Source organism: Cheilinus undulatus, linkage group 7, assembly GCF_018320785.1.
Source record: "Cheilinus undulatus linkage group 7, ASM1832078v1, whole genome shotgun sequence".
NCBI lineage: Eukaryota > Metazoa > Chordata > Actinopteri > Labriformes > Labridae > Cheilinus > Cheilinus undulatus.
In genome coordinates this window covers 22,691,875-22,704,565 of record NC_054871.1, presented here as the reverse complement: position 1 = coordinate 22,704,565, position 12,691 = coordinate 22,691,875, and the positions used below count along the sequence as shown (strand labels likewise).

Sequence of the window (12,691 nt, the reverse complement as noted above, 5' to 3'; positions counted from 1 at the left end):
AACAAATGCTGTTTTCTATTTCAGCTGCATCAGACTAAGATGTTCACCTAGGAAAACGTGGCTTGACGAAAACTAAGGAGACATATGTAAACTCCTTCACAGACTAATATTGACTCTGTAATAATGTGTACTGTAGCATGACTTGTGTCTTTAGGGCATTCTCATTTCCTTGTGACAAACGACTGTTTGCATAATGAGTGTTTGGACTGCACAGCAGGCTTCAGAATCATCTGCAACGGGACTTTTATTATGTATGTCAAATGATGAAGGGATGGCAGACAAATACTTTTATTTTTTTTTTCTCTAAAATATTTGAATGACTTTAGTTATCCTTGCTTTAAATAGATATAATAATTCATGGGGTTTACTAAATAAGTTGGGTCAAGCCCACAGAACACAGAAACTAATGCTATGGCTATAGGGCTTACTTTTTGCACTGGAGATTGAGCAAAACAAGCAGAAAGTATCTAAGTTACAACCTGATAAGGTGTCCACACCTTTAAATTATAAGCAATAAAGTGGCTTTAATGCTGCATTTTCACCAAGTTTTTGCAGGGGCAATTCTCAGAGCTACTGTGTACCAAAACAAATGGCAGTAATAGCAGCAGTAGTTTAGTATGTTTTTCATGTTTTCTATAAATGTAATTATTATTTTTTAATAAAGTTACTCTGATATCTATTAGAAAGAAGACACAGATAAGACTCAGTATAACAGTGCGCTTTGTTTCAGGGGGAAAATAAGAGCAAACAAGCATAGATTATTTTAAGTTAATAATGACTATTAATAAAATCATTTACATGGTTAGTTTACATACAGCTCATATGAAGTTGCGCTTTACATATCATCCCTGGATAACAAAAACTTGTGGTTAATGTGAAATTGCTGCAGGGAACAGATGTATTTTCTGTTTTAGAGAGTTGCATGACAGCTTCTGTCGTGATCATTCTTACTTCGTAAGAAATATAATAGCAGATACTGTTTGCTCTTTGGTGTGGACACCATTAACCTCTGTTTGCTTTGAAATCAACTACAAATGACTGAAGTTACATAAAAATTTCATCATTATCTAGTGCAGTGTTTCCTAAAGTTTTTTTTTCTGGGGACCCACATGTTACAAGTAACAAGCCTGTGACCCAACAACTTGGGTTTCCCTCCTCTCCACTGCGTATCCAGTGGAGAGGATTAGTGTTACAGGGTGGATATAATATTTACTGCAGACTTAACTGTCACAATAAATACTGTAACAAAGAAATTCTTGAAGGTCACATAGTTTACCCTTTTAAGATAAGTTTATATTTGTCTCAGAGGTCCCCAAAACATGCCTGTAAAGTTTGTTGCTACAAAAAACTATCCAGTATTGGTTGCTCAGAAGTAAAGGGCAGAGGTTCATTAATCTGCTAAAAACTGCTTCTACAAATTTGGAACAGTTTCAGAAGAAGTTCTCTTCAATTTAGAATTGCGAAAAATGTGAACATCCCACCATCCACAGAACATAATATAATCAAAAGATTCACAGAATCTGGACAGAGGACAAGGTCGAAGGTAAGTGTTGGATGCTTATGATCATGGGGCCCTCAGGCGGCTCTGCATTAAGAACAGTGAACATGATCCAGAAAAGTTCTCTGGGTCATTGAAATGGACAGATGCAAAATGCTAAACTCTTCTGTGGTCAGATGAATGAAAACTTGAAATTATTTTTGGAAATCATTGATCCTGTGTACTGAACAGGAGAAGGACCATCCAGCTTGTTATTAGCACAGTTAAAAGCCAGCACTGCTGCTGATGGTATACAGTGCAGTGAAAAAGTATTTGCCTCCTTTTTGATTCCTGGTTTTTGCTTATTTATCACACTTTAAATTTTTCAGATCATCAAACCAATTTTTATATTTCACAAAGACAACCCAAGTAAATACAAAATGCAGTGTTTGAATGATTCTTACATTTTTTGATGGGGGAAAAAATCTAAACCTAGCTGGCCCTGTGTGAAAAAGTAATTGCCCCCTGGACCTAATAACTGGTTGTTCCACCCTTGGCAGCAATAACAGAAATCAAGCATTTGCGATAACTGGTGGTGAGTCTTTTGCATTACTGTGGAGGAATTTCAACCCATTCTTCTTCGCAGAATTGTTTTAACTCAGGCATATTGGGGGTTTTTTCCGCATGAACTGCCCATTTAGGTCACACCACAGCATCTCAATTGGATTCTAGTCTGGACTTTGACTTGGCCATTCCAAAACCTTAATCTTATTTTTCTTGAGCCATACAGAGGTGGACTTCCTGATATGTTTTGGGTCGTTATCCTGCTGCATAACCAAAGAGCGGTTGAGCTTGAGGGCACGAACTGATGGCTGGACGCTGACCTTCAGGATTTTCAGGAGAGTGGAATTCATTGTTCCATCAATCACAGTAAGTAGTCCAGGTCCTGAAGCAACAAAGCAGCCCCAGACCATCACACTGCCATCACCATGTTTGACTGTTGTTCCTTTTATCAAATGCTGTGTTATTTTTACTCCAGATGTAAAGGACACACACCTTCCAAAAAGTTCAACTTTTGTCTTGTCAGTCCACAGAATATTTCTCCAAAAGTCTTGGGGATTATCAAGATGTTTTTTGGAAAATGTGCGATAAGCCTTTGTGCTCTTTTTGTCAGCAGTGGTTTTGGCCTTGGAGTTCTCCCATGGATGCCATTTTTGCCCAGTGTCATTCTTATGGTTGAGTCATGAACTCTGACCTTAACTGAGGCCAGTGAGGCCCGCAGTTCTTTGAATGTCGTTCTGGGTTCTTTGTGACCATGGATGAGTCGTCGTTGCACTCTTGGAGTAGTTTTGGTTGGCTGACCACTCCTGGGAAGGGTCACCACTGTTCCCAGTTTTCTCCATTTGTGGATAATGGCTCTGACTGTGATTTGCTGGAGTCCCAAAGCCTTGAAAATGGCTTTGAAACCTTTTCAAGACTGATAGAGTTCAATCACTTTGTTTCTCACTTGTTCTTTAATTTCTTTGGACCGTGGCATGATGAGTTTCTTTTTGAGATCTTGTAGCCTACTTCACCTTGTCTGACAGTTTCTATTTAAGTGATTTCCTGATTCAACAAATCTGGCAGTAATCAGTCCTGAGTGTGGCTAGTTAAATTGAACTCAGCTTTCCAAAAACTGGTTAATCACAGCATTTAAATGTGATAAATATGCAAAAAACTCAGGAAAGCGGGCAATTTTTCACGGCACTGTAGGGTTGCATTAGTACCTATGGCGTGGACGGCTTAAACACCAGGAAAGGCACCAGCAATGCTAAAAAGTATCAAGAAACTTTTGGGCAACATATGCTCCCATCCAGACAACATCTCTTTCAGGGAAGGCCTTTAGTGTTTGAGCATGACAATGCTAAACCACATACTGCATTAATCACAGCAGCATGGCTTCACAGTAGAGGAGTCTAGAAGCTGAACTGGCCTGCCTGCAGTCCAGACCTTTCACCAATAGAAGTCATTTGATGCATCATGAAATGAGAAACCTGGCAAAGAAGACCCAGGACTGTTAAGCAGCTAGAATCCTACATCAGACATCAATGAGACGACGTTCCACTCCCAGAACTCCAGCAGTAGGCCTTCTCACTTCCCAGACTGTTAAAAGAAGAGGGGTTTCTACTGTCCCTATTTTTTAGATGTGTTGTTGCCATTGATTTCAAAAGGAGCAAATTATTTTCATGAAATGGTAAAATATTAGATATTGTTTTTTTGAAATTTGCAAACAATTGCATTCTGTTTTCGTTTACATTTTACACAGCATTCCAACTTTTTTGGATTGGGGTTGTACGTCTTCATAAAAAAAAATCCTAAAGGTACCACATGGTTTGTGTTTCTGTGCTTTCTATTCCTATTTGCTGTGCTCAATCTGTCTGTCTGTCAGTCATGTATGGGTGCTGTCAAATGTCACTTACTGCTTTTTGGAGCTTTAAGCTACAAATGATGGTAAACATGGCCTAGAAAGCTGCCAGTGGTCGCACACTACTTTTCACAGTGCATTGTGGGATACAATGAGTGCCCTAGATAGGGTACAACAATGCTCACTCAGAACTCAGAAACCTATATAAACAATGAATTAACTGTGAAGTGCTTTAGTGAAAAGGGTGACATTTTGGACAAAGCAAGTGTGTTATTGATGGCTAGAGAATAAGTATTATTGTAATGAGCAGCTTTATTTCTTAATTCTACACAGAGCGTAACTTTTCTCGCTAACATAGAACTGTCATGTCAACACAAAAATAATCGTGTCAAAGAAATGTAGGTTAGCATGTCACCAGGTTGTGGACTGTAACCTGTGTTTGAATTTGTGTAATGATCATACACTAAAACAGCTTACTGTTATTTACAGTGCAGATTACAGGGTGGAAATAAGACTTTGAAAAACAGCCCTTGGTTTGACACTGAGGCACTGCTGAAAGAAATAATAGTCCCACATACTATTTGCCTAGTGGAAAACAAATGCTTTTCAATAGCTTTAAAATACATTTATTTAAAAGAACTGAGAAGAAACTATACAGAAGGAGCTACATAGATGTATATTATTAATATGGATTAAAGAGTTATCGTCTATCTATTTCTGCCAATTTCAACAACTGAAGACACTTTAAAAGACATTTGGTAGTTTTAAACAACATCAGAGATGTGTGGCTGAAGAAGCTTCAGTTTATTCTCCATGGTTCAACCAGTGGAAGCATGAAAAGTCTAAAGTTCTACAAACTGATGTCTGTTCCAGTTGCTTTCAGATGGAGATCATGAACTTACTGAACCAGGAGATATAACTCAACTCATGATTACAAGCAACATGATTTTCTTTCCATGTTTCTTTGTCTTAACTGTGCATCTGAATTTACTTTTTTGTCCATCTCTGGAAACTGAATGCAAGGACCTCTTCGTGACTAAAACTGTTTCGTGACTCTACAGAAACAACTGATAGACGTTGTGACAGAGGCTTTGTTGTACAAATAGCTTTTTATGATGTTTTAACTACCATGTGAATTGTCCGCCCTGCCCTTATTGACATGAGAATCATGTAACGAAACTACTGACTGATCCAGATACACCACATGGAGATGATCACTAGGGCGTAGCAGGAGATGAGGAGAAGATAGATGCGGAAGAGCAGGAAGTCAAGGACATAACCCACGTGGCACCACTGGTCCTGCAGCTCACTCTCCTTCTGCAGTGAGGTCAGGTGAGCTCGGAGGTCACCCAGGTACTGGCAGATCTGCTGCAGTTCAGGTAGAGCAGCTGTACCTGGAATCAGGGATGACAGCTTCTAAGAGACGAGTTTAGAGAGAGGAGTAAAAGCAATAATTTGATCTCTTATCTATGTTTTGATACCTCCGTTGCTGGTTGGATGCTGTACAGGTGTCTGATTGGCTGGCTGGATGATCCAAGGCCCCGAAGTGCTGCTGCTTGAGCCGTCAGGATTATCTTTCTGTGGCGTAGCCGGGGGGTGGGCGTCTTCTGGCCAACGATAGCAAATGAGGTTAGCGATGTGTTTGAGGACAACCACCCTCACCCAGTTTGGAACCTCCCGATACTTCATAGAGTTGTGATGGAGGACATTGGTGATGATGACCGTCTCCAGTAGACTGATGACCATCAGGGCCAGACACACTGAGAAATATATTCCTAGATTGAAAGAGAGATTGAGATGTTGAAGTGTAGACAACTGAATAGAAATTTTTCATCCAAATAGGTTTTTGGCAGTTGCTTTATTCTTCTGTTAACAAGACAAGCCACAATCAGTGAAATGATTTTACTTTATGAACCAGTTTTAGTTTAGCTTGTTTCTGATGAAGCCTGCAAACCCAGATAGTTGATGAAGACGAGGTGGAAGAGCACATAGCCAGCAGATGAAGCTTGCATTGCAAAGCAGTGCCAAACACAGAGGCTTAGCAGGTGAAAAAATGAAATGCTTCAAAAATGTTGTTTCTTGGGCCATTTTTACCCTCACCTGGCTAAATGACGCAGTGCAACTGTATGTGGCTCTGTATGGCCTAGCTTCCTCAAGGGTTTCCTGTTCAAAGGGGCAACAATGCTCACTGAAATGAGGCTTATGCCTCTACTATTGTCAAGTACCTAATACAACCCCACTTTAAAAATACTGAAATATCCCAATAAGTTAAAATGGAATGGTAGAAACTTGGATATTACTATAAGTCCTGCATATGAGGGCAGTAGGAAAGAGAAATGATCACATTCGTAGGGAGTGCAAAAATGCTTTTTTTGTGTTTTTCCCTCATGTAGCAGCCTAAATGTAATAAACTTTGACTTTCATTTTGACTCTCATTTTCAAAATTTTCCATCAGGGATTGCACCTAACAGGTTTTTATGTTACCCATCTGGTAAGCTGATGTGAAATGGGACTTCCAAGGCACTGCCAATACTCTCAGATTATTGTCACTAGCATCACAAGCAGGATATCCAACATGGAAATGAACCCCTCTCATCATCAGATTTGCACTTCTGCACAGCTTCCCAAAAGTCTCCTGTATTCTGTCTCACTACCTGCAACCATCTTAGGAACATAAATTGAGACCCTACTGTGGCAAAAAGAACCAGGCACAATATTCCCTCACCGTCCTGTTGTTGTTAGACGACACTGCTATAATGACCCTGCCTACACTGAGGAGGAAAACCAGTCGAGTAAAGCTGAGTTGGTAACTCATATGGAAAGTCTGACATGAGAGTAGAACTGGCTATATCTATGAGGACCGTCCGGTCACTGATGATGGCAGAAGAGGCTGAAAATGGGCTGATTCTAATGCCAGCCAACCAGCCAATCGTTCACCACTACTAAAAATCAGTAAGAGTTCAGACCATCCAGCCCATGGCAGAAATGGAGTGTTTGAAATGTTATGTAGGTGTAAGAAAATAAATTTTGTTTCACATAGACCAGTACATGTATTTTACTTACACCACATATTATTACCACATTTGATGTGATACTCAAGCCTACAACCATTTAAATTTGATACTTAGTTTATGTCTCTTTTATCTGACCTATAATGGGCGTGCCATTTGCTGTGCTGGGCAGCAGATCGTTCATAATGAGCAGGAAGACGGTGTAACCCAGGATGAGGGTCATCTTGAAGGAGGCGCGGTCCACGCTGTGTGGGGGTAGGTAGAAGGAGAGGATGTCGATGAGCATGAGGAAGGAGCTGGGGATCAGCAGGTTGACCACATACAGCACTGGGCGTCGTTTTATAACCACCTGGTGCAGAGGCAGACAGTCACTACATTTATCATAAGACCATCAGGGATGATAATTTATCAAAATCATGCAATGTTACTTTTTATCATAGAAGTTAATCCACTATCTTGTTGTAAATAAGATTTTTAGTGCTATCAACATGCATTTTCTGTGATGAAGTCATATTTTAGGAATGTGTTTTTTTTTCTTTTTGACATTGACACATTAGAACTTAGGAAATGCAGTTTTCTAACATATTTGAATAATTTCTTTTCTTTTGGCTCTTGTTTGAACAACATTTCTGACAAACATCTGCTCAGTGTTAGTATCTGAATCTCTTAGTCTTCTGTTTGGCACTAAACATAGACCCTCAGGACTGGAGCACCTCAGGGCTAGACCCCAAGTGGCAACACAGACTTTAACACCATTGTGTAGGTCTGACCCCTACAGGGCTGTGGGCATGGAACAGCCTAGAGAGGAGGGGACTGCCCTGATGTAGTGGTGCCAAGACAACCACTACCCTCTTATTTACTGACTTACTTAAGGCTAAACCAGGCAGCATGTTAGCTTATTCTATGACAGAGATGTACTTTGTCTATTTAACAGATTAGACAAATTGCATGTTGATTTGTGAGCTTAAGATGTGTTGAGAGGCAAACTTTGTTTCTTAGCTCAGAGCAAGACTAGCTGTTTTCCTCCTATTTCTTGTCTTTGTGCTAAGCTACTGCAGCTTATTTACACTACAAAATGGCAGTGGTAATATTCTCATGTTGTTGCAGCTGCTGTTTGATTGCTCAGTGTATATTTACAGTAGTATTATGATTCGATAATATCAGTGCTTTTTCCTCACCCAAAAGGTGATGATGTCCCACTCATCAATCCCAAACTTGAGGATGGAACTCTCCCCCAGTATGTCCACCAGCTCCCACTCTCCACTGGCCTCCAGGTAACGCTTTGAATTTCTAGACATCTCGGTAAATGTCAGAGCTGGACTCACTCTCACATCCCTTACTGTAGATTTAAAAAAAAAATATATATATATATAAGAGATAAACGACTCTTCTCTGGTACAATCCAGGCTGTCCTAAATACACAAGCTAATGAATATACCACCAGATTTATTGTTAGAAAAATTCATATTACTATAGTTCCCTTGTCTTTTAAAAACGTTTTGGACTCCTTATAAACTGAAAGTGCATATGCATGATGTTAAGATGCTCTTTCTTACTGGTGTGCATGTAGGAGCCAAATGTAAATGTGCAGTTCTGCACATCAAAAGGAAAACTGAAGATCTCCAGGTTGCACGCCGAGACGAGTCGAAGCATCCTGTCCCAGCGGATATGACCTGTGTGATTCACGTAGACGTAAGGGCATGCTTGGGAAACATCATCATCCACACTACGAAGGGATAAAGTGAGTAGAAACACAGTAACAGAGAAATAGATTGAGAGGGTGTTAAAAGAAGTCATCAGTGTGAATGGCTGCAGCTTAATGATTATCTTTCCAAATTTTTCCTGCTTTTCAGATTGCATAAAATCTATCTTTTAGTTTGTGCACAAAACCCTCAGTAAACCTTCAAAAAGAAAAAGTAAGAACAACCTTAGAACTTACAACTCATACACAATGATGTCTGGAGACCAGAGCTGCTTCACAGGGAGGGAAATCCTGGTGACGCCATCACACTCATCAGGTTCCCAAACCAGAAACTCATGGTGCCAATACTGCCATCATTAAACGGAGAATTTTAAATGTATCTGCTTCCTTGCCATTTTATGACAGTTTTTTTATAGCAGTTTAATTTAGTTTACCTGCTGTACTTACCAGTCTCAGCCACAAGAAGGTAGTAAGTATTTGAGTTTTTTCATTCTGAAATACCGTAAACATAAGACAAACCTTACGTCAAGTTCGTTACTAATTCTTAAACTTAAATGTAAATAGGGAGTGGATATTGATTCAGGTGCTCTGAATATGACAAAGGCTTATTGATAAACTTACCACGCCGAGGACAGCGTACAAGGTGAAGGAGATGTTAGCTATGGTGGGATTGCTGAGATTCACTGCTGGTCTGAAGGGTTTCAGGTCAAAAACATCCTGCATGGACTCATAGGTCGGACCACTGTGTCCTTCTTCACAGGAGAGTTTACTGTGACAAAGAGACACTGAAAGGAAAAATATTACTTTACTGATACTTTCATTAAATCGAAGTTGTCATTTTCCTCAACGATTTAAAAAAAAAATGTAAAGTCACTGTAAAGTGAAATCAAAACTTTGTGTCTTAACATGCTAGGTATGTCAGAATAAGTTTGCTGTAAATATGTACAGTCCATTTTTAGCTGATGTTACTGCCTTTATTGAGGGTTAACAGCCAGCTACACATTTTTGTTCATTTAGAGGTACTGTACATTTCTCAAATCTATCAGCCATAGTGGCCCTTGGATCATTAAAGCACCAGAGGGATAACAGAGAGATTTGAGCCAGAAAATAGTCAATTTAATATCAGTTAATTAAACTAGATATATACAATTACAAAAGATATTTTTCTATTTATACACCTGCACATCACTGTTGCCAGGCCAAAACCTCATATCTCCATATTTCATGATTTTATTTTTATTTTCTTGAATTAGTGCTATTGGTCACCCTCTACATCTGTCAGTGGGTTTTACAGATTTTAAACTAATGAAAAGTGTAAAAAGATGTTAACTATCAATATTCAGTGTTAAAGTCAATTGTAAATACGGTACTTTTTAATACCCTTGAAAGTGTTAATTTTTGGAGGTTTTGGCTTGATGCCAGTGACACACAAAAGTTAGAGTCACTTGTAAATAGTCTGATAATAAATAAATGAATATGACCTTAGAATTTAGGTTGAAATCTTTCATACTTTGTAAAAACTTTATGAGGAAGATTTAAACCTTGATCAGAAAGGATTAACATCAACATGTTAACATAAGAAACATTGGAAAAGCATTTCAGCTGTGGAGTTTAACACTCATCAGTTTGTATAATAAAATTATTACATAGCTAATACTAAAGAAGTAAAAAAAAAAGTTTACCTGAGATTAGGAATAAACCTGAGATGATGCTGCTTCTCTGCTGAGAAGGACTCATCATGAGTGCCTTTGAGAAAACAAATCTTTTCCACAACAGTCAGACAGGCAGTGTAGAGAGGAAAGACACTTCCTGCTGGCTGGGTACATGCACATGCACACCTTTCTGCCTCTTAATAGGGCACTGAATGGACTTCAGTGAATTCTTTGGAGACTCACCGTCACTTTAACAACAAACACCACATAAACCTGCTATTGAACAAAAATAACCAAACCAAAGTTATAAGACAAAGTCTTTAAGTAGCTCCCCATTTGAATTAAATTTTTACTGAATAACAAATTCTAATTATGCAAATAAATGAACAATTTTGACCCTTTTGCTCCATAACAAAACAAATACAATAATTAAAACATGATTGCACACAAACACAAACAATGTATGTCTACACATTAAAAAAGTTGGATTCTTTTCATGCAGACATGTCTAAATTCACTTCCTTTAAAGACAATCCACTGATTAAACTTTAAAGAAAGGGCTTTTTTTAACAAAGCTCAAGGCCAGGATTTTTAATGACATTTATTCCTTGTGAACAGATTCAAATAAATGGATATGAAATGCATACGAATACAGATTTATACAAAAGGATCATAAAAACAGACAGACCACATAGAACTTGTTGTTGAACACCTCCGATAACAACTCATCCATTTTATTTTTTAACACCTCCACCCTTGGGAGTTGAGGACTGTTTCTTTCTCCAGAGTTGTGCAGCCATGTGCTCATTGTCTTGTGCTTTATTATTAACTTGTGACTCACTGGTGAACATAAAGTATTTACTGATTACTGTGTATCTGTGGTTTACCAGTGAATAAAGGACATTTCAAAATACTTGTTTTTCCAAGGTATTTCAGATTCACGGCTAATAATCTTCCTAAAACTCTAAATCAAATCTAAAGACTTTGACCAAAGAGTGCTGAAAATAATAACAATTTATTCAGTGACTGAGTCATGTTTACTAGTAAGTCAAATAGACTGACATTGACGAGGCAAAATAAGAAAAATACAAGAAAAAAATAGGTGCATACAATGAAGCTGTTAGTTGAACATATTGAAAGGCATTTAAACTCTAACTCCAATTTATTTTGTTTCCATAAATTAAATCAAATGTAGAATTTGAAGCCAGAATGTCTGAAAATAACAGAAAATTACAAACAAGTTGGGCTACCTTGGGCCAACATGAGGCTTTCAGCAGACTACACAACGCCCTTTTCACCTCATGTTACTCTCACAAAATCAGAGTATACCTCAAATTATAACAATAATTACAAGGTTTTATTTCATTTTGTAAATTAACCTGAGATATACATTTGCAATGCATAATTATGAGCTACAAATAAGTAATTAATAAGGAATTTATACAAAATACTACTACTATGTGACCTTATGTCTTTCAACTAAAGTAACTAACCTAGAAAGATGCATCAAGAAATGACCATTGATGTTTTTTTGCTTGTTGCAAATCCCAACTTCATGTATTAAATTTCTGTATGTTCCAGGTATATATAAAGAAGGGTATTATTGTATTCACTGGGTTATTTTTGTATCAATATACCAATACCATTTCTGCTTTGTTTGTTTTTTTCTCCTCAAAATGAAATCTTAGATAAGCTCATCTTGCTCTAACCCTCCACCCCCACCCTCCTCTCTCTTCATGCATACACCTGTCCATCTTCTGTTTATCCCTTTCCCTGTATCTCCTTTAGTGACTTTCTTTATCAGCAGCAGAGGTGGAAAAAGTGCCAGATTTTGCACGTTTGCAAGTCAAAGTTCAGTTACTTTGTTTAAAGATTTGAAATTTGATGTTTTTGATATGAAGCACATTTGCACCATGAGTGAAGTTATCCAATGAGTTCTCACCTGTGTCTTTAGGTGTTTCTCAAGGATGCATAGTGCATATTCTTCATCAGTATGCATTGCCTTACTATAAGGTTGACTCTCTGCTTACCAGAGGAAACCCTACTTGCCACAGATTTTCAAGAGTTATTGCAGGTCTGTCATACTGTAAAACATCTAACAACTACATGTAGTGTGGACCAATAAAAACACCTGTAAAGTGTTCAATTTTACTACATATTGGTTTAATTAACAGTGTCCATTAGCTGTGAATTTTACCCTATTATAGAGGTCTGACTTTACCTGAACAACCTTGTTGTTGTTGTTCATGCCAATAAGGAAAGATCATATTTTACAACTCCTCAACTCTACTCAGTATTTAAAACTTAAAGTAAACTTACAATGAAACACTTTTTTACTTTTACTTGAGTACAATAGACGTGTATTTTTTCCATCTCTATGTGCGTCATACTGAGCAGGAGAGCGGGTGGACACTGTGCACTGTCTGTGTTTAGGCCTGCAAACAC

General features: G+C 38.2%; 1 protein-coding gene across 1 annotated transcript; it reads right to left on the bottom strand.

Annotated features, from left to right (window-relative positions):
- Positions 1 to 5,060: 5,060 nt before the first annotated feature.
- LOC121512235 (5-hydroxytryptamine receptor 3A-like) lies at positions 5,061 to 11,549 on the bottom strand. Its single transcript, XM_041791405.1, has 9 exons — positions 11,545 to 11,549; positions 9,216 to 9,363; positions 9,042 to 9,086; positions 8,832 to 8,941; positions 8,449 to 8,618; positions 8,071 to 8,231; positions 7,031 to 7,241; positions 5,363 to 5,656; positions 5,061 to 5,275 (listed from the first exon to the last, which is right to left on the bottom strand). Exons 1-9 carry the CDS (start codon positions 11,547 to 11,549, stop codon positions 5,061 to 5,063), a joined length of 1,359 nt encoding a protein of 452 aa, XP_041647339.1.
- Positions 11,550 to 12,691: the final 1,142 nt, after the last annotated feature.